At 44.4% G+C, this 24,988-nt stretch overlaps 1 protein-coding gene across 1 annotated transcript; it reads left to right on the top strand.

Annotated features, from left to right (window-relative positions):
• The first annotated feature begins 1,786 nt into the window (after positions 1–1,786).
• Positions 1,787–24,408, top strand: LOC127053596 (protein spire homolog 1-like). Its single transcript, XM_050958587.1, has 16 exons — positions 1,787–2,042; positions 4,480–4,511; positions 5,392–5,556; positions 7,176–7,301; positions 7,608–7,676; positions 10,712–10,882; positions 13,342–13,503; positions 13,960–14,089; positions 14,512–14,651; positions 16,236–16,308; positions 16,906–17,054; positions 19,799–19,927; positions 21,118–21,182; positions 22,032–22,059; positions 22,632–22,774; positions 24,222–24,408. Exons 1-16 carry the CDS (start codon positions 1,787–1,789, stop codon positions 24,406–24,408), a joined length of 2,025 nt encoding a protein of 674 aa, XP_050814544.1.
• The last annotated feature ends 580 nt before the right edge of the window (positions 24,409–24,988 follow it).

The following is a 24,988-nucleotide window of genomic DNA, read 5'->3' as shown; positions in this document are numbered from 1 at the left end:
TGGCCCCCAGGCAGGAAGTGTCTCGCCCGCCTGGCTGCAGAGTCCAGCGAGACCCCGGGGTAGCCTTGAGGCTACAGAGGTGAAGAACCCACCCGGCCTTAGTTTGTGATTATTATGAGCTCATGATTTGTAAGCCAATCTCATGATTTTTCTTGAGCTTTGAATGTCGAGGGCTGGCTGTGCTGCTGCAGCTGCTGAGCTCACCCCGACGTGCATCCACGTGGCAGGGACCTTGGGCAGTGTGGCCAGTGACCTACCTGCCTTTCAGGGAATCGTGCCTGTCCCAAGCCAGGTCACTGCCCCTCCCATCACAACTGAAAGCGGCACCAGACGCTGCCTGAACAGCAAGAGGCAAAACTTTTGGACATATAATCACTGTGACTGCTGCAATGATCAGCGCCCCCCACAATACACCTTTCAAGAGCGTGGGGGGGGGGTCCTACTGGTGTCTATCAGCATATTGTGGCAGGCATCCAGTGAACTAAATGCCCCAACAACAACTATGTGGGTAAAATGAGATGATCACTACACTGAACTCACACAAGGAAATGATAAAAGACAAAAACACCACATGATCTGTCCACAGGCATCCGGCCACTCTTCACCAAAGTGAGGCAAAACCTAGGGGCCCTGTCTCATCGCTAAAGGGGTGTGTGGGGGGAGGCTGGAATAAACTATACTGGCAAAGGCACAGGTTTTCCAAAGTAAGCTGGGTCCATACTAGGAGTGTTTTTCAGTATAGCTATACCATTAAAGCACTGCTAGTGTAAGCATCTGGTCTCACTGTTAGGTGATCAGGAAGCATCAATGCTGAACAAAAGGAAAATCCTTCTTCCACCTCCAGCTAGAAACTATCCCTTCCTCCCGATGAGGATCTGGTCAGAGTGATCCATGTATCCATTACCTCCAGATTGGGTAATTGCAACTCACTGTTTCTGGGGCTGAAGGTGGATAAAATGCAAAAGCTCCAGCTTATACAGAATGTGGTTGCTTGGCTGCCCCATGGGACAGGCCTCTGAAAACACACCACCCTCCTTGCTGTCCCCTGATCCAGAGGTCTTTCAGCATCATTAACTACCAGGTGCCTCCTTCCCACTAAGTATGTATATTGTATAGTACAGTGGTCCCCAAACTTTTCCGTGGGGCAGGTGCCAGACAACTAGCCGCCAAGGATCGTGGCTGCCAGACAAGCAGATGCTGAAATGCCGCCGTGAAGCGGCAATGTCAAGAGGCGTCGCTGCTGAAATGCTGCTGAAATTCGGCGTGATGGCGGCGGTAGAACTTCTTGACATTGCCACTTCTTGGTGGCATTTCAGCGGCTGCTTGTCCGGCAGCCAGTAGGCAGGCGCATATGGATGCCCCGGTGGGTGCCAGGGCACCCATGGGCACCACGTTGGGGACCCCGGGTATAGTAGATTATTACCACCCCCACTGATGATGATTTTGTATTTTTTCATGCTTAATCTAATTTGTTGAGCCCATGAGCCACATTTGTTCTAATTACAAACATGTTGAAATCAATGGAGTTATGCCAGACATTAATTTTTTCATGCTTCTAATCTGTCAAGGTCCCTTTTAATTTTTTCTCAGTCTTCATTCACTGGTGCTTGTATAAACAGAGAGCAGATGTTGAAAGTAATGGTGTCCCTTTAAGGTGCTGTAGCCTAAAGTTGCTCTGAATGGTCCCACCTGAAGATGAGACAAGGCAGAATGGATAAAAGACTGGTAGACGCAACTATGGCTGTCTGAGGAGTGGATGTAGAACAGCTTAGCTGAAACCAAGCACATGGGGAATGGTGAAAGTAAAAAACTGGATTATTCAAGCTGTGAATGGAGGAATGTCACTAAGGTTTCTTTGGGAGAGTTTCTGAGATGTTTTGACCAGCCAATAAGTGAGGAGCAGGCCTGGGCCCTTTGCTTTCAGTGTTGCCATAAAATGAAACAGTTGGCTCAAGGCCCCTACCCTGTGGTGATTAAAGGTCTGGGAAGCATCCTTATCCATTCTGATGGTGCTGTTTCTTTCATGGTGTATCCTAAGTCTGGTAAGAACAAAGGCACCAGTGGATTGGGCTCTTAGACAAAAGTCTTCTCTTTCTGATAATGCTATGGGTTTCTTTACTGTGCCTATGAGAATGTACAGCCATGTGATTCTGTCTCTGAAATGCTTTCCATAGTGAATCCCATGAACCATGCTACAAATTAAAAACTAACTTGTGGTATTGCCTGATATTTCTTTGAACCCAATGTCTGTGCTCCTAATGTGAAGAGCTATATTCTCCAAACCAATTAGAGTCTCTACAGAGAATAGAGAAGAAAGAGACACTAAGTGGGTGTCTAACTGTAGTATTTCTAATGGTTAGAGTATCTGACTAGGAGTCAACATTTCTGGGTTCTAGTTCTGCATCTGCTGCTCTTTGCCTTCCCCTCCCCACCCTCATTATCTGTTGAATCACTTGGTTTGGGGAATAATTTGGATAAATACCTGAGATAAGGGACTCTAGTTCCTGGAAATTGATTGTCTTCACCTATGTGGGTGCACACACGCACAAATTATTTGTGTTTTAATGTGAGGCTTTGGTGACTTGAGAACTGCTTAATCATATTGATGTACTCCCTAGCCTGCTTGCTTTCTGCTGCTAAACTTTCCCTGGAAGTAGCAGTTGTACTGGTATGTGACTGTCAGCTGTGAGTGGTGAGAGAAGAGGGACAAGTGGCTGATAAAGACTTAGTTCATTTTGTGGCAGTATTTGGAGCAAAGATGAATCCCACTCCTATATTTCTTTTTGCTGACACTTCTAGGGATTCTGTGTCTGTTGCTAGCTTGTCCACCTGGAGAGGAAAGATGGACAATAAATATACCTTCCTTTACCAAAGATCAAACATTGGTGCAAAGACAGAGCTATATTTAGGCATGTTCTCTTCCCAGCATACCACCACCACCACCACCACACACGCTACTGAGTACAGAAGGAAAGGAGAATTATTCTTTCTCTGGGTTAACAAACATCCACTAGTAGATCATCGCCACCACGCCTCGCTCAAGATGGAAGATGTACCAGACATCTTCTCTAGTGACCTCAGATAGTCCTATTTGGTTTATCTCCTCTGGAAAGGGGAGGATTGCTGTGATCCAAGGCTTCTGGAGGTCTCCACCATGACACTGCACCTCATATTCTTCATAGTGATATTATTATGATTATGATGCATTTTATGCAAGATTAGTCATGTGAGATGTCATTGGAAAAGTTATGATTTGCTGAACATGATTATCCTATTGGTACGCATTATCACTTTTGTATCTGAAGTTATGAATGTTGACTGTGTATCTGTATTTCAAATGTAGTTACACCTGGGTGATGCCCACTAGGCAAGATGCTTTTAGTTTCGATAGCTGACTGGGAAAGGCCTATTCAGGATAATGAGCCATTAGGGAAAACAATAGGCCTTAAGAGAAGCTTATCTCCCACCTAATGAGCCATCCTGAGAACGCTCCAGACAGCTTCTAAGTAATGGCTGCTATGACTCCACAAGCTCATTAGACCAGGTCACAAGTTTCTGGACTTCATCTTGGGATGTCATTGTTTTTCCACAAACTGAGTTTGGGGCCAAAGGGTTCCCATCATATGCTAAAGCTATATAGGGAAGGGAGTGACCTCATCAGTGGTTTTTCATTCCTCAATAAGAACACTCCTGAAAACACCTGAGGAACAAAGACTGAACTGGGGGAAGTGCTAGACATAGGCTAAAGGGATTTCTAGCCTGTGTATGAAAACCTGGGGATTCCAAGCTGCAAAGCATTTTAGCTTGTGTCTTAACAATCTGCAGTGTGCTTGTATCATCTGTCAGGGTGACAGGATTTGAATTCATCTATCTTTCTAGTATGTTAAGATTAGATTATGTTTTTGTTTATTTACTGGGTAATCTGCCTTGATCTGTTTGCTATCACTTATAAGCATTTTAAAATGTATCTTTTGTAGTTAATAAACTTGTTTTTGCTTTATGTAAACCAGTGAGTTGGAGTGAAGTGCTTGGGAATCTTAGCTCAGAAAGGCTGTTGCGTTTCCTCTCCACATTGAGGGGCAGGTGAACTGGATAATAAATTCATACTGGCTAGGGTTTGGACCAGGACAGTACCGCTCTAGGGTGTTAAGATGGAAAGCTGGGAGTTATTTTGGCTGTAGCCTTTCTATTGTTGCTTCATGCTGTGGCTGGTCAGAGAGCCTGCATGTAACTGCAGCTGGGTGTGTCCCTACCTGGGTGAATGCTGTGGAAGTGCAGGACTGGGAGTGGTCTGCTGCTTGTTACAGCATCACAGTGAGAGGGACCCCAGGCTGGTGGGTCAGAGGCTCAGTGGCACCCCAGTCACATCCACCACCAGCAAAAAAACAAATGCTGCCTCTAATTACCCTCTCTAGTATGGACTTAAGTCTGTAGGGATTGGTAAACTGTTTGATCTTTTTTTACTTGTTTCCCTTTCAGATGTTAACAAGACTCCTCAACTGGAGGAGCAGGTAAGACTCTGGAGGTGAGATGACATTTAAGAGCCTGTGATTTTGAGTCTGGCAAATGCACAGATATAAGCCTGCATTGGTAAAAGGACTAGCTAAAGCAGGGGTTCTCAAACTGGGATTTGGGACTCCTCAGGGGGTCATGAGATTATTGCATTGGGGGGGGGGGGGGTCAGAAGCTGTCCGCCTCCACCTCAAACCCTGCTTTGCATCCAACATTTAAATTAATAACCCTTTTTTATATATTTAAGGGAGGGGGTGGCACTCAGAGACTTGCTATGTGAAAGGGATCGCCAGTACAAAAGTTTGAGAACTACCGAGCTAAAGGAATCTCGGCAGTCTTGCTCTTCAGAGACGCAGCAGGTTCATAAGATTCCATGGTCATCTAATATTCATGGCACTCCTGCTGTCCCAGTGGCTTGCCTAGGGTGTCTCCTGCATGGGAGTGGAAGTCGAGGTGAAGTTCCAGGGCTAAATTAAAAAATGATGCAAATCGACTGGGCATAAGATAGACACTGAAGGGGTGGGGGAAGTTGAGTTGTGGCAGGAAGTGCTGTCAACAGTGGCTAACAGAGAAAGCAGGCTGTTCTCCCTGCTGCCACAGTTCACTTAAACAATGTTATCTAGTCATATTTGGTTTTACAACTGAATTAGGCCCCAGTCTCTTATTCCCAGTTGATCCAGAAGCATCTCAGTAGCTGCTTGAATGACCGGGGTAGGATTATGTTGTGTGTCCAAAGAGGCAGATGGCCTTGAATGTGGGGAAGGGTGCTGGCATGGTTGGGAGGGGTAGAAATCTTGGGGTTCCATTTGGGAACTTTATCTCCACAATACCAAATTACTTCTACATTAATCTGAAAGACCATTTCTTTGGCCTCTGTAGCTGACAGAGCGTCTGGGAATGGTGATCTATAAAGCCCTGGATTGGGGGATTGACAACCATCTGGAGCGAGAGCTGAGTGAACCACTGGAAAAGCTGATCTCCCTCCTCCTGAAATTAGACACTGAGGCAACAAAACCAGCCATCACTTTCCAGGATGTCCTCAAGGTTTTTCCCCCTTCTTATTTTGACTATACAACCATGTCAACTTTTCTAATGTATCTGCACTTACCACACTACCTGACTGCTCCAGTGCATTCTGGGAAAATCTGGTCTTTGCCCCACCAGTGTATGTGAGTTGGTGCACTCCGAAAGATCCTACTGCACAGTGATGGGAGGAAGGAAGAAGGGGCAAACTAATTTCACAGGCATTGGTCAGGCTATGTACACATGGCCCACTGCTTGCAGGAAACCCCATGCCAGCCTAGGCCCCTGTCAAGGATCCCACACAGGTGGCACAGCTACTAATTGTAGTGAGGATGAGAAAACACACCATGCGTTAGGTCTTAACAACTTACAAACTCAATTAATATCTGTAGCATGGTTAGGCCCTTAATCTCCGGTTCTCTCCTCTGTGTCTGTCTCCTGTGCAAGTACCTGCCTTGAACTTAAGCTCATAGAAACATGCCTGCAGGCAGCACGTTTGTGGTTCCTACTCTTCCCCCTCCCCCCCCCGCCTGATTTTCCTAGTCACCTACAGAGATTCAGCATATTTGGATAGGGTCCAGATAAGCCCCAGGTAGTAAAAAGGAAGCTATGGACACATCAGTAAGAAAGCATGATGTTAATGCACCTGTCCTGCCTTCAGGAGAGACTTCTGCAGATAAAAGGAGAATCGGAGCTTGCAGCATTCTGTCTGTTCTTGGCCTGGCAGCTGAATGTAAGTGCAGGCAGTTAGGAGAGACTAGTGCGCAGTCAAGCAACCTTTCCCATATCCCAAGGGATAATGGGACCTTCTACTCAAAAGCAGCACTGAAGCTAAAGGAAAGGCTTCATCTAATCCTAATAGCTATCCTCTTTTCAGGCCTCTGGTCTCCAGCGGGCAAGACTCTTATGATATAGCTTTGCAAACTCACCTCTAGGCTAGACTAACCTTTTTACTAGAAGCCCTCCCCATATGGGCAGGTATTTTTGTATCTGTAGAACTTAGGCAGTGTGCAGGCACTAAGAAAAGCTTTATCCAAAGCAGCACATGCTTTCTGGTCAGTGCTCTAGCTTCAATGTGCTGTCCAGACACTGAGCCTCTCAACCCCTCTTCCATTTTACACATGGGGAAACAGGCACATAGAAACATGATTTGGCCAAGCCTTACAGCAGGTTCCTGAAAGAGTTGGGATTTGAGTTCTAATGATTCCTACTTTGTGCCTAGTCCATTAGACTGTTCTCAGTGATGTTTTCTTGTTCCAATCTCTGGTCAAATGACTGGTGTGCTCAATGCACAAAGCAGCCAAAAATTCAGTCGGACAGGGTTATTTTTAGATTTAAGGAAAACAGAATAAAAACAAGTCTTCATGAGCCTACACAGTGGTTTCCTCTAACATGCTGTCTCTGCCATGTCTCAGAAAAAGGCAGCATCACCTCTCTAGTCCTCTTCCCTTTGCCCTCCTAGCAGAAGGGAAGGCTCTTCTGAGCTATAACATGCAAGGGACACATGGAAAGGTGATCCTAATCTCAGAACCTGAGTAAACTGAGAGAGGCAACCTGCCCCCCATCCCCAAATCCTTTATTTCAAGGAGAACTTTCTTTCCAACCATCAGTGCTGAGTATATGGCTGCATTTCCTTTCAGATCTGTGAGGAGCATTTGCCCAGGCCCTCTGAGGCTGCCAGCTATTACAGAACAGTCTGCAGGGTTCTCTTTGCTGAGTATGAAGATCTTCAGAAACTAATGCTCACCCTACAGAACTCCAAAGAGGTATTTTGGGACCATCATTAAGCTGCTGTCTTTCTTTCCTCCTACCTCACACACTTAATTCCAGGCTAATCCTCTTGCCTTTCCCCAAGCAGAAGGTTATTTAGCTAAAGTTCTATTCCCTGCATGTGAAAGGGGTGGGCTTTCTCCCAAGAGCCAGAATACATTAACCTTGTGTATTTGTCTTCCACATTGTTTTTTCAACTGTTGAAGTAGGCGGTACTGTGACTGGGGCTGGGTAGACAGGAATGGTCTAGGAATGATTAGAACAGTACAAGCTAGTGATCAGCTCACATGTTCATTTGACAGAGTCTAAGAAGAATGGATGTGGAGGACTTGCTGGAAAATGACACTCAGCTGGAGAAAGATAATTACTGGGTAAGAGTTCAGAATTCTTGGCTTTTGTTTTTATACTCTCTCTGTGAGGCCTTCCAGTGACTTCCCAGCTTAAAACAAATAGAGAAACATAACTAGTTAAAATCCTCTAAATACCAAGTGACATGTTATGCTAAATTCTAGTTCTCTGTGGGAATTGCTATCTGCCTCAAGAGCAGTTCTCTTCTCTTTGGTCTCATCTACACTGCCAACTTTGGGGAGATCTCCTACTGTAGCACTGGTGCTAACAATGTTGGATGTGCTACTGTAGATCAGCCAGTGACATTCTAGTCACCAGGAGTCCTGTGGCACCTTATAGACTAACAGACATATTGGAGCATAAGCTTTCGTGGGCGAATACCCACTTCAAAAGCTTATGCTCCAATACGTCTGTTAGTCTATAAGGTGCCACAGGACTCTTTGTTGCTTTTTACAGATCCAGACTAACACGGCTACCCCTCTGATTCTAGTCACCATGTCACGTAGACCTGCTGTGAGCAGATTTAGATGTCAAGCTAGCTAAAGGCCATTGGCTTCAACTGTTAGCACTTGTGCAGCTCCATCAGACCTAATGCAATGGTGGGAGATTCCCAGAAACGGGTCAGTATAGATATAGCTTCCATGTTCTGTTTTTGTTTTTTTCCCCACCACCTTCTCTAGTCTTATCCCTCTAGTTGTTGGACTTCAAGGTTCCTGGGGCAGGGACAATGACTTGTTCTGTTCTGTCCAGGGCCAGTGAATTCAGTGCTCAAAAGTAAACCGCTCTTCTGATTGGAGCCTTGCCAAGGTAAACCAAAGCACTGGAGTCTAAGACAGAAACAGCAACCCCCAAGAGGCCTGCTCCTACTCCCTTTGTCTAAATAGTGTTCACTTTGAAACATAACAAACCATTCATATGAAAATGTTTGACATTTGTGTTTAGGCATATTTTCAGTTTTGTCATGTATTAAAATAAACTAGCAAGTTAATTCGCACTCCCCAGACCACTAAATCAATCTCACGGAGCTTATTCAGGGAAGACCTGAGTAAATGCATGGGCTTTGCAGTGTGGCCTGAAAGCCCAAGAGATTCCACTTCACTTGCTTTTGAAATAGCACTTTTCTTAATTAAGAGCCCCATTGCCAATCCTCTGCCTCTAGTCCCCCAGATTCAAGCCCCCCAAGAGCCAGCTGCTTGCACCATCATGGCAGGTAGCCAAGGCCCAAATTGAGCAAGGCTCCATAGATTGTCAACCCCCCTTGAATGGCATCTGGTAGCTAAAGCAGTCTATGGAGCACAAGATTATACACTTAATATGCTGAACATCACTGTTTGGCAGACCCTTTCTCAGGCACATCTGGTGCAGTGCTGTGCTGTCCTAGCTACAACCATATGTTGGAGTATCTAAGGCACCAATCACCTTGATCTCAATGCTTAGATGCCTCTTCGGAGTATAACTGTTGCACCAGCCTTTAAGTGTGCACTCCCCTGCCAAATGACTTAAGTGGGTGTAGCATGTGCATAGCTCCACATCCCTTTGCATTAATGAGGCTAATGCTGTTAGCTCTTCCTCTGCTTGGGTAACCCTGACTCCAACTGTGCCTGGGACATGTGTGCAGGTTGATAGAACAACATTCTCTGACATCAGGGTAGCCCCGTGCAGGGTCTGGAGGGAACAAGTGTCTGGGTAACCACTTTAAGGTCCATGGCTGAGAAGGTTCAACCTTAGCCAAATGCACACGAAGGCTAGCAAGGGAAACTGCGCTAGAACCAGTATCTGGGTACTACACTTAATCTTCCTAGGAATAAGGCTGCAAGTTTTGGATGTGAAAAGAATGGAACGTTCTCTTGGATAGTTGGCTAATGAACTACTTAATACTGTCCCATAAAGTAAGGTGAGGTGCTCTTACAACCAGAAAAGGACTCTGGTGCTGATTGCAGTAATTACAATACTCTTTTCTGTAATACTTAATCTTGTTTGTGAAGGCAGTTCAGCTTAAGCAGTCATACAGCTGCTTGTGTCAGTCTCTTTTACTATTAGCCAGTTTGCCTGCAGTCCTTCCTTGGGCATCCTTGAGTTTAAAAAGGTAGCTCAATTTTCTGCTACTCCAGAAATACAATCGTTCTGGAAAGACTGTCTCAATATGGCTCTCCTTTACTTCAGTTGGCTGCAACATTACTCCCTTTCTGTAGTGTAGACAGGACCTTATGTGTAGCTAGGTTAAAACCATGGACAGTCCAGGTTCTTGACTATCAGGGCATGCAACTAAACATCCCTCATCTGTGCTGCTTGAGGGCTGCAGCTTAGTTATGGCTCTTGTCATGTCTTCTAAATGTCCTGCAGTTAATAGTGATCAAGACCTGATATTGCAGATTTGGGTCGGGGGGAAGGCTGTGGGAAGGCAAATGTGGGAAACTTAAGTTTGTGGGGTTTTTTGTTTTTTTTTAAGGCAGTCCTAAATCAAAAATACTGTAGTAAAGGGCACACACACCACCTACTTGTTTGGTCTTGTTCTGTTCACCTCTAAGATCAAGAGAAGGAAAGAGTTTAGGTAACGTTAAGCTGTTGATTTAACACATGGATCTGAACTGGATCATTCTGTTGTGTTAATGGGATGATCTTGCAGGCCCAAGCACCAACCTAAAAGCAGGTGCCTTGAAGATTGAGATAAAGAACAGAATGGATACGTATTGTAGTTGTCAGTCTGGATCCCATAGTTTGGGTAATTTGTATTTCAGCCTTCTTACCTCTCCTTCTTTGGGGCACTCAGAAGGATTATGAAGGCTGCATTTTATACTTTAGGCCACCTTTAATGACTTAATATCTTGCCTAGTATCCCATCCAAAGACCTATCTGTGTGCCTTCCCCCTGCGGTTCCCCCCCGCCCCAGTCTAAGCACTGTGCTACTCTGTCTGAATTTCTAAGCAGGTTTAAATGAGACTCTCTCAGATATTTGTGCAGATACAAATGGTTGGTAATGGCTAGTTGAGCCCCTTATTGAATGAGAATACCACCTCAGATTCCAGAGACCTTTTAACTGGCTCATGTTGCCCTGTAGCAGGCTAGCTTGTGGCACGCTGTCATCAGGGAACTGCAGAATGGAGTGAGGCTGCGCAAGGTCATGGAGCAACCCCAACATAACATTCCTCCCAAGGGATACGCCCGCTCTCCCTATGAGCTCTTGGCAGAGGACATCCGACGCAAGAGGTACACCCTTCGCAAGGTGAAGGTGAGCAGTTGTTCTCAACACGCTTAGTTTGGCATCTGCTGCTCTAGCTACCTGGCAACTGACATCTGTTTGATTAAACCCAACCTGTGTCCTCAGACTCTTTCCCTCAGAGTAACTTTCAGGCTCCAAGGGTGGGTGAGAACTCATGAGCTCCACTAGAGCATATAATGGCCACCATATTCACCCACCAACTCGCTTCACTTCCAGGAACTAAATTTAGTGCTATGTAAAGCATTCTAGGCTACCTTGTCTGAAGCCACTTCATTAAACTATCTCTTACTAGAGGTCTGCCTCAAGCTCTTAGGCAGCACTCACTGACTTGAATGGGGGATTGGGCAAAATAAGTAAAGCTGAACAAGTTCCCAGCAAGTCCTGTTGTGCTGACCGAAATGTTAGTGGGCTCCAATGCTGCTGATGGCTAATGTGCCCTGAGATGACGACGGAGTTCCTCTAAAGGACTGCCGCATCACCACTTGGTTTTAAAAAATGGCATGAAGTTGTGCGGTGTTGCGATGTCTTGCAAGCAGACTCTGGCAGGAGAGGAGAAACAATTTGGCAATAAGAACTTATAGTTACAAAATAAAAATCTTGCCTACCACACTAAATGCCACTCTTCGGCTTCTTATTGTATGCTCTCCTAAAGTGAGGGGGAATGACATACCTGGTTCAGCCAGGGCTGATGAGCTTCACTTTGAAAATCCTCCCCTCAGCTGTCAAACACCAGCTCCTGGACTGTGGTGGTGTCCTTCCAACTGGGCTGAGAAACTGTACTTGGATCCTGAGTCTGAACCCAGCTAGTGCTGCATACACCATTTGCAAGGTGCTCAGATACTCTAATCCAGGGAGGGCACAGAAATACTATAGAGTAGACTATATAACACCAACAGACCCCTGGGTCACGAGCAGGTGGGATTAAACCTGGGACCTCTGGAGCTTAGTGCATGAGTTTCCACCACATGAGCTAAAAGCCAACTGCCTGTTAGCTAAGGCTGTAGAGCAGACTCATTAATCTTTCTCTAAGTGGTCTCAGTGCCACTAGATGGGACAGAACACCACACCCAGGAGGTTACATGTACATAGAGGAATAGTGACAGATAGGAGATGGCACATCACTAGCTGTTACACATTATGAGGTATAAACTGCAAGTGCACTCAAAACCATAACCTAAGGCAGCAGAATGAACTGGGTCTTCAGCTGTGGTCCATGGATCATTGGTGTCACAAATATGTCACAAAAGCATTTGTCAAGCAGTTGTAAGTGTACCTCCTACTAGCTACAGTGCAGTCCTTGATCAAAACAGCCACTGGAAACCATGCGTGAGTCATCAAAATTCAAATAAGCCCCTCTGCACCTTCAGTGCTGCTTTGCATCCGTCTTTGTCAAACCAGGGTCAAGTCTGCAAGCACAAATGAGAGGAACAGGCAACACAAGAGGATAAATGGCAAACTGACCTGGAGGCACTCTGCTAGTATCTCCCCTCACTGCCTGCATTCCCCAGTGTTCTAAAGCCCCACTCCTTAGGAAAGCAAACAGCACAGGCACAAAATAGGGCTATTCAACAAATGCAGCTGTACCCAATATACTAAATGGAGTCTGATTTCATTTTCTCACAAATACTGTCCTCTTGTGACAGCCCAATCTAGGCTTTGGGCGGGGGGGGAGGGGGCGGGTGTTGTAGAAGAGGTGCCCATGTGATACAATCTTAGTGTTCTCCAATGAGAATCTGAGAAACAAACTTGTATGTGCCTGCTAGCTACTTCTGTTGCAGTTAACCTGTTTAAGAGCTTCTCAGTTAAACTACAAGGGGGTGCTATTCTTAGGGTGACCAGAGAGCAAATATGAAAAATTGGGACAGAGGTGGGGGTTAATAGGAGCCCTACGTAAGAGAAAGAAACAAATCGGGACTGTCCCTATAAAATCAGGACATCTGGTCATCCTAGCTATTCTTGCTTTACTGGGAGGGGAAGTTCTGCTAAGCTCTGCTGCATGAATTCCCCTCTCTGTGACACCATGGTCTGGATATGCTGTAATTTTGGAGTCATGCATTATGAGGCTTCTTAGAGTCTTGAAGCTCTTTATGCTGCTTCTATCCAGGATCATTTCATGGGCTGCAGGAATTTTGTAAGTCTTATGCACATACCTAAGTGCTGCCCAGCTCCCGGTATATAGCCATGTGCTATTTCTTCACAGGCTTTTCTCCTTGCAAAAACATCTTTCAATCCTATCACCCTTTCTACCCTTCACTCCCAAGAAAGCAAATGTCTTCTAATAGGACTCTTGTTTAATCTCTTGCCTAAAAAGATTGACTTGAGTTAGACGCACACCTGTGAAATGCCATGAGTGGCTATGTAAGGTCGTGAACTGTATTTCCTAGTTCATCCTCCATTTCTGGGGAAGGTGGTTTTCAAGAAAAAATTAACTTTTCATCATTTCATAAGTGTCCTTTTCACCCTTTCAGATCAACAGTGAGCAAAACTGCAAGAGCTCTGAAGGCAACACAGTCACTTCACAGCTCCCTTTAAAGCCAGTAAGTGACTTGTTTAGTTGTGAGGGCATGAACAGAAAGATCCCTGAACTGGCTGAAGCAATACTGACCTATCCCATTCTCAAGTCCGGCAAGGTAGCTGGAATGTTAGAACATCCTCTTTTTATATATAGGCCAAATTAAAAGGCCCCCTGTGTTACAGGGGAAGGGAAGATGACTCGGCTCTTTGCCCTTTTCTCTCCATGTCATTTCTAACTAATGCAACTGCTTCTCTTTTTCCTTTTTGCCTCCTAAAATGTTTCTGAACAATCCTGGTCAAGCTATGGTTCATTTACTATAGCTTCTAATTTGAGTTGGTCCATGGAAACATTCTCCATTGATTAACAAAACTCTATTTTGTTCCTATAGATTGGAATTTGTGTGTAAAGTGCACAGGTTACAAATGGTGAGAGTACTGGGCCTACAGGATTTTTGGCTGGGTGTGGAGACTGACTTGTGAAATAGTGCACTTCTCAAAAGGGGCATGTCTATTGCTCTGGGGATCTGGATTTTAGCCAGTGGCTTTTCATAGCTCTCTACTCCATGTTGCAGGCCTCAGAGAGGAAGCTAAAAGAGAACTCCCCCAAAGCGCCCAGTCTGCACGACCTGCTCATGATGGAAATAAAACAGCCACAGAAGCTTCGGCCATCTTCCACAGAGAAAAATGGGAGCAGGCACGAAGGTACCTACTGGTACTGCTGGACATCCACTAGTAGTAGGCATACCTGTGGTGTATGAGTTGGTCATGGATCAAGTAAGGGACGCTAAGAAGCTCGGATCAATTTTCACAGGCACCAGCATTGCTACTTTTCAGACATAATTGTAGGACTGGAAGGGATCTTGAGGTCATCTAGTCCAGTCCCCTGCAGCTCTGGCTTATGTCACCTGCTAGGGCCCACTTGCCTGGGCTGGAGCCTCTCACCTCTTACAAGAAAGATGGGGTAAAAGGTTCAACTCCTGCTGGGAGGCTAAAAGGATGCAAAGGGTTGCTGAGCCATCACCACCTCCGGGAGATCCAGTGTGAGACTTACGGAATGTGTCATCAGTGTCTTGCATCTACAGCTCACTTACATTGCAGTTTTTGGTTTTGTTTTGTTTTTTCAGGTACCTTTGTGATGCCAATGTTTTCCTTGAATTCCCCGTGTGGCAATGGCTTATCTGTCCAAAATGCCAGTATAGGACTTACAATTCACAAAGTCCAAAAACAGATGCTGATCCCTGACTTGCTGGTCCCAGAATTTCAGGTAAGTCCTTTTAAATGAAACCTTGCTATAGAGGCTGAAATGGCCCAAATATTTGATTTTGAAATATACAGGCACCCTGGAACTTCAGGTTCAAATCCCAGCATGGGCAACTTGGCCCTTCACTCTTCCAGGGTGAATAAATTGGAGTACCAATCAGTTCATTTGAGTCCTATCTACCCTCTGGAAATCCAAGCCCGGTGTGTAAATGTGATCATGTATGTAGCGTAGATGGAGCCTTTAACACTGAGGTTTATTGCTCTCAATGCACATCCGATGACTCTTTTCATAAGAGTTGGGATCTGTGAAGCCAATGTTAGCCAAAATGTCTTCTGTTCCCCTTCCCTTTATCACTGCTCTTCATGCCAGAGGTGTTTGTATTTCATGTGTTATGGGATATAGTGGAGATAAATTACTCATTGCAAGTAATAATTCAGCCTTCTCTGCTTGTGGAATATCTGAGCAAATGACAGTTTACTTTAATAAATTAGGATTATTTTTTTAAGATTATGATTATTCTATGAGTTCACCATGAACAGTTCTGAGTACTTGGTGTCTGAAATTCAAGCTGTATTTAGTCAGTCACATGTCTGTTTCTGTTCCCTAATGCAGTCACTTTTCTTCTGGCACAAATACTCCTGCACACAAACTGGAAGTTTATTTCCTATATGCACTTTTGTCAGTGAAATGCTTTTATCTGATTTAAGCAATTGCAAATGTGAATGAATATTTGTAGAAAATCTTTAGCTGTATTTGCACAGCTCCAGTGTATAGTTGGTAGGAACTTGTGATCATTCTGATGACAATGTCTGATATAGCTCCATTGATTGAGTCATATTGGTGTATCTCTAGTGGTGAGGCTTGTACAAATGCTCTTGGCTAGCAGGATTACAGCAGCACAAGCTAACAGTTCAGGATTTTAAAACAAAATCCAGTTATTGAGATTTCCTGTACTCTAAGGACCTCTTCTCAAGCACTTTCTATTGTAGGGTCTTGAACTTCCACTAGTTTAATTTAGAGAGAGGCCAAAGCATTGGTACCTGAAACCATCTGAGGATTAGGCTATGTCAACCACAGAATCTCCTGAGTTGCTTTCATGAGTTTCTGCATGCAAACTGGAGCCAGGAAAAGTTTAGCTTCCTACATGGGCCCAAAGCTGTAGGAGGAGAGTCAAATACAGCCCTTGAATCTAGAACTTCTTCCATCCCTGAAACTTTTAAGGGAGGCTGGAGTTGAAATTAGGATTTGGGTCCCATCTCTATTTTTTAAAAAAATTTACTGGATCAAATTAATCCATGATGTAACTCCAGTGACATTTGACTCATTATTGCTCTTATTAATCTGGAGCATGGTGTGTGAATTGAGGTGAACAAGCCAGATAATTTCACCACTACTTCTGCTTACCTTACCACTGCCAGATGGCTGGCTCTCATAAGAGCCCCTGTTGTCTCATTCACTGTCAATGAGGAGCATATCTGCTCTTCTCAGGAGCTCCTGGTTATGCTGAGGTGAACTTCCCACCCAACCCTAGCTCCCTGATGTGGTGGTTTATACCCACTGTAAGAATCTCCCATCTGTGATCCACAGGAAGCAGACGGGGCATTGAAATACAATTTGGGAGTCATCTCACACAGATCTGTACTGACATCCAGCAGCACAGGTCAGTATGCTCTTTCCTACCTTACTCTCTCCTCTCACAACATGGCTTAAATATTTGAATCAATGGGTCCTCCACATTCTTATGAGCCCAGTCCATCTTCTGCTTCCTCCTACTTTTGAAGGCACTTGTCTTTTAGAGCCATCTGATGTGAGGAACATGTAACATGGAGTTTCTGGCATGGAGAGTGACCTTTCAAATCAGTTCCTGGCTATGAAACTTCTTGAATCTGTTAAGTTTCTAAATAGTGACAATTCTTGAGGCCTGAAACTGGAAGCACGAAGATGTATGTTATGGTAGCAAACATTCAGTGAGGCTTTGCTGCTTTAGAATGTGTGAACGAAAGGAATAAGTTAATCATTGATTTAAAGTAGGACCCACATATAAACAAAACATCACGGTTGCTTGCTTACATTTCTCATCAGAATATATACCCAAGTACTTGGTGCTTCTGTGATCTTCGGTAAGGGAAGGAAGGAAAAAAGGGTCTTTAGAACAGGCTTCACTGCCGTGTTCCGCTCATCTCAAGAATTTCTGAAGTTACCACATCACATTTACACTTTAACACCTTGTTGTCCATTCCTATGTTTCCATTTCCAGATTGCTCTGCAGACTGCACATTTACCCCCAAGAGCATGCCCGTGCGAGGAGACTGCAAAACAAGCAGCTTTCTGAATCTAAATCAGCGACAGCCTTTCTGCCGAGGGAGGTCCAAGTCTTTAAGGAGTGCCCTTCAAATCAAGGAAGATGTAAGTCCTGCATGGGCCTGCAACTCCACTCCCAGTGATGCCACAAGCTGGTAATGAGTTGGCCTGGCTACTGTCCCAAGGGTTGCAGCTTGATGTTGAGATAGAAATGAGCTCTAAAATGGAATGTGGGGTGGGGAATTGGACTTCCCCCAACTTTCGTAACTTGAACTCTTAATAAAGCTGGCCAAAGCACGTGTGAACTTTTTCAACAAAAAATTACAGATAGAGCAACACCAAAATGTTTTACGAATTTGACAGTTTTGCTGAATTGTTTAAAATATATTGTTTTGAAAGTGTCAAAATGAAATGTTCAGATTTTTTTAATCTGTTTTTGGTTCCAAATGACTGTTTAAAACACTTAAATAGCCTAAATCAATCCAAGTTTAAAAATATTCTAAATAAAAACAAAACATTTTGTTTGACCCAAACTTTTTTTTGGATTTTAGAATTGATAGCAAGCGCAAAAAATCCATTACTCACACAACTCTGCTCTTCAGTACCTGCTTCTCTGCTAGTTGTTAGCACAGCTGGTGCTGTACTTGTTCCCTTCTATCTTGGCTCTTCTGAGTATGTGAATACTCAGAACACATACTCAGAATGTGATGGGGTAATTATCCCTTGATGAGTAACATTTAAAATAAATGGTATCTGGCTACAGTTCTAGAGCTCCTGAAAAAAGTTAAAAATGCACCTGAAAGTGCATGTGCAGCAGAAACTAGCATAATGCACATTCTGCTAACCGATTCTGACATTATCGGTTAACAAGCGTGCTACGCAGTGCTCCTAACTGAACTTCAGGAATGAAGAATTTCAAAAGCATTTTTAGGACAACCAAGCCATGATTGACAACAGGTGTCGCACAGTTTCCACTTCTTTCTACTCCACCCCTATCAGTGATGGGAGGTGGGTAGAAAAACCAGCATAACTGCCGGTCTAACGGTGTGCAACAGTAAGTGTACTGGCTACTCAGTTCTGTTAGAGATCTAGTGCTCTGTCCTTGTCCCCCTTCCCCCCCCCCCCCCCGCCCAGTTAAGGCCTAACATCAGTAGTAAAGCCACTGGTGCAAAGGTCAGCTGTACAGTGGCAGCTGTAGTCTCAGATCTGGTGTTAACAGAAATGTGACATCTTTACCAGCTCAGAATAAGCTTCCATACACAGTGGTGAATGGTCTGGTGCTCAACTCCTGTCTGCTAACAGCGTAGCCTGGGTGCTTGAATTCAGGTACAGACTTTTCTAAGAGCATTAAATGCAGTAAGGTCCTGTCTGCTGTAGCTGCCAAGCCTAGAACACAGGAAACAGAAGGGATGGTGAGAATCTGTCCAACATGGCTTATTTTGCTAGTGTATGTGTGACCTAAGGCATATGACGAAAGCTGGATATCAAAACCCCGTGTGAACTAAACAATGGGCTGCTTCTTGAAAGTATGCTCAATGTAGTTGTTCAGATGGGGAAATAACCTGGTCCCAAGAACTCTAAGTTTTTATGTTAAGTGTGGATTTCTTTGGCAGCCATCTTTAAATAAATAATCCTCTGTACTGACTAGCAGGGTTTACGTAGCTTGACTCTTGAGCCCTGATCTACTTAGGTACTGCTACAGTAACTTCTAGGTGTCTAGAAAAATCACAGGAACAACAATGCAGTCCATAAAGTTAGGAGCCTACATACATATACAATGAATGGAGAGAGGCGCCTTAGAAAGTGATCCACAAAGCTAGCATGCTAGGCAGGGGGACACCTAAGCTAGCCAATGAGAGATGCCAATGGTGTTGTGTGTTGAGCCCCACCCATCTCTGAGATAGGCTCCTCCCTGCAGCCTGGACTTAAAAGCCTCTCTGCTTGTGATCCACAAACTGGAAACATCACTCCTGGAGTCAGGCAGTTTAGGCTTATAAATCACTTAATTCATTCTTGCAAGAAGTGCTTGGCTCACTCAACACAAAACTCGTTGGTGGGGAGAGGGGAGGAAGGTGGTGGTGCCCACTTTATAGCTTTTTGTCTTCTGTAAGCTGGATTTTGAATAGGACCTGACCTGCTAGGCTGCCACTGACATGTCTACAGGATCCAGCCCTGCATGCGAGTTAGCTGGAGGAGCACCATCTTCCCCTGTTCCTGGAGTGCTCTGGGAGTTAGGCATCTGGATACCTAGTGGGAGGCAGCAGTGAGGTCTGTGGTCTGCAGTGGAGCCTAAAACTGGGACTTCAGTGCCTAAGTACCTTTGTGGCTCTGGTCCTCTGTGCTGAATTGTGTACCGCACCTTTAAATGCGATCCCTTCACTGCTGCAGTAAGAGCTGCTGTTTTGCCTCGTCTGCTGCAGAAGGGGCTATGCCACACTTATGTGTCAGGGAGGCCTTTTGGACTTAGCCTCCTAGTACAAGAAGGCTGTTCATTGTATGGGGAGCAGAGAATATAACTGGGGCCTGTAGCTGTCTTTCATGGCTGGTTTTCTAAACTTTTTCAGAACATGGCTCACCTTCCAGATGGGAGCCAGGTGCTTCCCTTGCCATCCTTCACTCCCTTCAGACTCTGGCACAGCTGTATTGGGACTCAGGAGGGTGCTTTGCCAGGCTGCCCTCTATTCTCTCAGAACTGAGCTTGAGAGAAGATGCTTGAGATGACTTGGGCAGTTGCTGTACTATAGACTGATCAGTCACATGGGGCTGGAGTTCAATTTGGGTTTAGAATCCTAGTCAAACAACTGGGCTTTTTCTTTGGTCTCTAACTCTTACCTGTCCTTTTTGCCTAGGACTACCCCTCTCCTACAAGGTGGCCATCACCAACCATTGCTGAACTGATTGGAACCAGATATGCTGTGATGTCTGAAATGGAGGGATCCCGTCAAAGAGATGGTTGTGCAATATCTTCACAAGCCAGGGTATTTACTATTCCCCTTTGATGTACTGCCCTTTCTTTTTGAAGAGTCTCCTGGCTTCACTCCTCTTCATGCACTCATGTCCTTCCGTTCCTGGGAATAACAAGTGCCTGATAGGCGAATGGGTTCCAAGTGGTTTCACTTAACCCTATAATACACTGATCTTCAGGAGTCCTGTCCAAGTCCACATGGAAGCTTTAGACACTGCACAGTGTTAAATTTCTAAGCAAGTTTAATTTGCACACTGAGTCTAGACCCTAGCTAGTACTCCAGTACTCCATGCTCTTGCCCAGTAGATCCTTGCTCCCAAAATGGGAAAGAACTGTGTCATAGCTGGTCCACAAGAACCAAATGGGTTTAAGATGCATTACTTAACTAGGGTTCTGACCTTACTAAAAGCTCTAAGCAAATGCAAACTCAAGACTTTTAGCTGAAGGGCATTCAGATGCTTGGACTATGAGACCAAAGTGTTTTTTTTCTGAGCAAAAGGAGCTTCTTCTAACATAGCTGTTCACTTCCACTGTCCAACTCTGGCACCTTTCACCCTGAATCCTTTCTTTCTTCCCACTTCTGTCTGAGTCCCCAACACTGCTTGTGTACACCCTGCCGCCTTTCTGCCTCTTCTGCAATAGTCCTCCATGATCACCTCCTTTTCCAGACTATTGAAACTCTTTCCTCTTTAACCTCCCCAAGTTCTGGTTCTCCAGGCTGAGACCTGTGGCAATACCACTTCTCACCACCATGTGTGCTTTTTTAAAAAATAGACTCCAAACTGTTCCCCAGCTTCTCCTATGGCTCATCATCCACTTCAAGATCCAAATTTGCCCTGACACTTTAATCTCCCTGGAAATAATAGTCTGTCTCAGTGTCTCATTTCCCTATCCCCACCTTGCTTTCTTCATTGGATGCCTATGCTCTTCCACACAATCTAGCCATTGTCAAGAGTAGCTCTTACTGTCTGAATCAAATTTTGTCATCAACATTCAGGTTTCAAATCTTCTCTGAAAACCTCTTTGCCTATGGCTCTTAATTCTTATGTCTCTGCCCTCCTGTATTTGAACTCTGTTACTGTATGTAGATCTAAAGCCTGCAGGACACTGAATAATATGGAATATGCTATGCTGTACTGGCAACATCTACTGCTTGCCAAGAGGTGCTTCCCATTGGCATTCATAGGTAACTCTTATCTGCAGGTCTGTTTCCATTGCCATAAGCAGATGGTCTTTCTGTGGCCTTACAGGTGTCATCTCTGTAGCAGGTAAGCTGGTGGAGAAGGACTTTATGGGGCAGAAGAAAGGATCATGAAAACTATTCTAAAGCATCCAATTGCAACAGTCAATGGAGCAAGTTGTTTATCCCTTTTAATTTTGCCTGAATAGTTGAGCTCTATCGTAATTATTTTCTCATAGTTGTGGGTGAAGGGAAGACTGTCACCTTTGTAGTGTCTCATTTTATTCTTAAAATTCATGAAAGATAATGAAATTCTTACCCTTCAAGAACCATGCTTGTTCCCCTATGCTTGAGACTGCAAAGGTGGAATCTGATCATCCCCAAAGTCCTGGGGCAGAGGTTGGCTTGGTTCTAGATCAGGCTCCTACGCAAATGCTCCAAGTCAGGATTTTATGGATGAACATTGAAATTATCTGTGAATGTTTCAGTGACTTGGAGCAGGTAGAGACCCCTCTGCTTGCTCATAAACTGTAAGATTTGTTCGTGGGGCAGAAACAAATCTGGGGCTTGTTATAGACTTAGTCATTTTAACTGTATTTGAGGCTGAAGTAGTTTAACTGTTAACAGCAGTGATCAAACACCCTGTGATTTGGTGACCCAGTCACATAGCACTAGTACTGAATTATGAATATTGAGTATGTGTGGCAAACAGTGAGCTGTTCCATAGTCTGGAACTTTTTCACACATCAGTCATTTAAACTAGTACATATTAGTCTGTTCACAAATTACCAATGAACGGCAAAGTTCTAACTGTGAAGCCAGGTGAATAAGTCATAATTGCAAATGATGCCTTTGAGCTTATTTGGAAGACATATCTTTGCCTGCAGTATTGGGATCTCCAGAACTCCATTCAAATAACAGGTTTTTTTCCCCTTAGTGTCATCTGCTGTGATTGCTGCATCAAGGTAAGTCCTTTACTCTGTACAGTAGTCTGATTAATTTGTCTTGACCCTCCCAACCGTGTCTTAACTAGTCATAAAAATATTTCCTCTGTCCCACTGACTCTTCCAATTTACCTCAAACCTCTCTCTCCTTGTTGCCTCAAAGAAGATGGAAGAAGCTGTCTCAAGATTCCAAATCAGTAACGAAATATGTACACTCCCAGAAGTGTGGACAGTTGCATAGTCTAGTCAATAAAGGGCCAGATGGAAACCTTTTTTTCTGGCTTCTCTTTGAAGCCTGGCCATTAACTTGCTATGTTAAGCAAGTTGCTTCACTTTGTTCCTCCTTTTACTCCTGTGACAATGGAGATGATGATGCCTATCCATCTTTGTGAAGTGCTTGGAGATCTCTGGGTGAAGTACTTATTACAATGAACTTCCTGACCCTGGTACAACTAAAATCTCTCACCCTGACTAGTAGATTAACATATCAACTAGTCTTGCATTTGACAAGCTTGCTCTGAGCCATGCCAGCTTTCTAAAACAGAGAATTTGTTCTGTTTGGTAACTTACGTTTCATGGCATTCTGGTTCTAGATGTCTATGCCCTTCAGACCATGTGTGCATCTTCCACTTAACTTAACAAAAGCACTGAGACTCTCCAAGGAGGAGGACTCAGCTACCCAAGACCAGAAATCCTCACAATTGTTGTTTGAAGTAGAACATTGGGATTGTTCTAGGTAAGTGGTGTGTGTGTGTGGGGGGGGGGGGAGGGGTTTGTTGTGGTTGTTTTTTTTAATGTGAGACTTGCTTTCCATAGTCTTTCACTTTCTGGATGTCTCAAAGTTCCTTTCAAGGGAAGGCATTGCTTCTGTGAAGTGGGACCTGTGTAGGCAAATACAATGACTGGTTATAGACATTAGTACCTTTGGCCAATGGCATGTTACACTGAATGACTGTCCTGCCCATTATCGTGGTTTATTAATGACACTCTTGAAAAGGTGCCATTGGATCTCAGGTTCCAAACAGAGGTGGGTAGACTGTAGTTTAGCATCTCACCTGAAAGACTTCCATATACGATATCTGTATCTTTCTCCAACTTAATACTATTGCAGAAAAATTCACCCAATAATCCCTGTCTGGTTTATTCCCTGAGACATTAAAGCTGGACCTCAGGGTCCAAGATCTCTTGTATATCACCACAACTTAGATGCAAACTGGGACTCATGTTCATAGGCAGTAACTTTAAGTGACACAGAGGAATCCTCCCTCTTGCAAACTAATAGCATCTTGTGCATAGGCTACAGTATCTGAGTGCATCACAGAATACATAAAGTAACAAGCAGTATCTTGGTTCTCTACCCTTTTCTTCCAGTGTTTTTAACTTTTTTAGTCCTCTCTTATTGTGGGAAAGCTGTTTCAAAAAGATAGAATATAAAACTTGTCCTGAATGTGTTTAAGTCTGGATGTTGTTGGCTCTTGTTACAAGGCACACCCCATAGCTATAGGCTGGTGGCTGGGTGGGGTGCAGGATTGGAAGACAGCTTTCTTGGGACTCTTCCTTCTAGTCTGGAGTTGCATTGTCCATTATGAGAGCAGTATTAGGAAACTCTTGGATCTGAAAGGTCTCTTTGGGGCAGATGAGACCTGTCCATTGCCGCATTTGGTTTTGATCTACTTTTCAATGTAGGTCAGTACAGTGTTCAGAGCACAGAGATGATAGCTGTTAGTATTGCTTAACAGGTGGGTAGTTGCATTCAGAACCAGTTGGAGCTCTGCCAAGGTAGCTGCTCTCATTGCAAGGAATGGTACGTCAGTGATCAAGGCTGGAGGTGACAAACACAAATCACTAGGGCCAGACCATTTATCAGAAGGTTCTGACCCCTTCATTACCAGCCACAGCTGTAAAGAACACATTAGTAGCTGTGGGGATCTATTAGCAATGACCTCTAGGATGCAGACCATCTTGATCATTGGAGGCCATGTTTCTCCCCCTCCCCAATGAAGATGAGCTGGTGCTTGCTTGTTCCAGTCCTGTCATACACTGAAAGGAGTAGAAGGTCCTCAGCACTATACAGGACTGTGCTCTGGATGAAGTGCTAAGTGGGCGTTGGATCAGATGGGGGAAGGGGTTGGCAGAGCACTCCACCTATTTAACTGAAGCCTGGATTCATTTGTCACTTTCAGAGTACCGCTGGTGTTTGAACCCCATTGCTTAGCACAGCCTCTTGCCTCTCAGAGAGAGACCATGATGGACTGGCCTTCTATGGACATCTGTACCACATGTGAGCAATACCTGTTGCATGTCCTCTCCAGCCAGCAGCAATGCATCCCTCCCAGGAAAAGATCCAGGTCATGGACTGAACTGGAATGACTTCTCTCTCTCTCTTTCCAAATGTGTCTCCTGTCCTATTGATTCCTTTACATTTTTGTGTTTTTTGCACCTGAAGTAAGAGTGCAAAAATAAGCTGTATGTATATATTAACATAAAGGCCTGAATAAAAGACCCCCTGCTGGATACTCTTGGCTAGCCAGAAGACACAGCTGTTGTTTACTTATAGTGAAATAGTGTAAAACATTGTGGCTCTTGGCAATCCGCTTTTAATTATTTTTTTATAAATTAAATAATAAATATTGAAGCACTGTCACGCCTCTAGCATTTCATCCTTCACCGCACTTGCTGCCACCCATAAAGACAATGAAAATCTAATAGTCAGTGCCAAAGGGCAATCCCCACTATCTAAATAGTGAAATGGCACAGTAAGTGGGTGGGAGTGCTCACCCCAAAGCTCTGTTGCTTAGCAGGGGGAAAATGGGGCTTCCCATCACATGATCACAGCACCAAACTCCTCATGCTCCCTCTGCCCTCACCTCTTTCCCCCAGTGATTGGCTCATTTAACATCACCAGAAATTAACTGCAGATATAGAACAGGGTTCTAGCCACGGCCAGCAG

The sequence above is a fragment of the Gopherus flavomarginatus genome, chromosome 1 (assembly GCF_025201925.1).
Source record: "Gopherus flavomarginatus isolate rGopFla2 chromosome 1, rGopFla2.mat.asm, whole genome shotgun sequence".
NCBI lineage: Eukaryota > Metazoa > Chordata > Testudines > Testudinidae > Gopherus > Gopherus flavomarginatus.
This window is presented reverse-complemented; position numbering and strand designations above follow the sequence as displayed.

Bases quoted from the DNA above. Each gene is read 5' to 3' on its own strand.
- LOC127053596 (XM_050958587.1), top strand. From the start codon at position 1,787: ATGGGGAATGGTGAAAGTAAAAAACTGGATTATTCAAGCTGTGAATGG. The intron at 14,090-14,511 runs GTACCTACTGGT...TTGTTTTTTCAG, and splicing joins AAATGGGAGCAGGCACGAAG to GTACCTTTGTGATGCCAATG. The intron at 16,309-16,905 runs GTCAGTATGCTC...TTCCATTTCCAG, and splicing joins ACTGACATCCAGCAGCACAG to ATTGCTCTGCAGACTGCACA.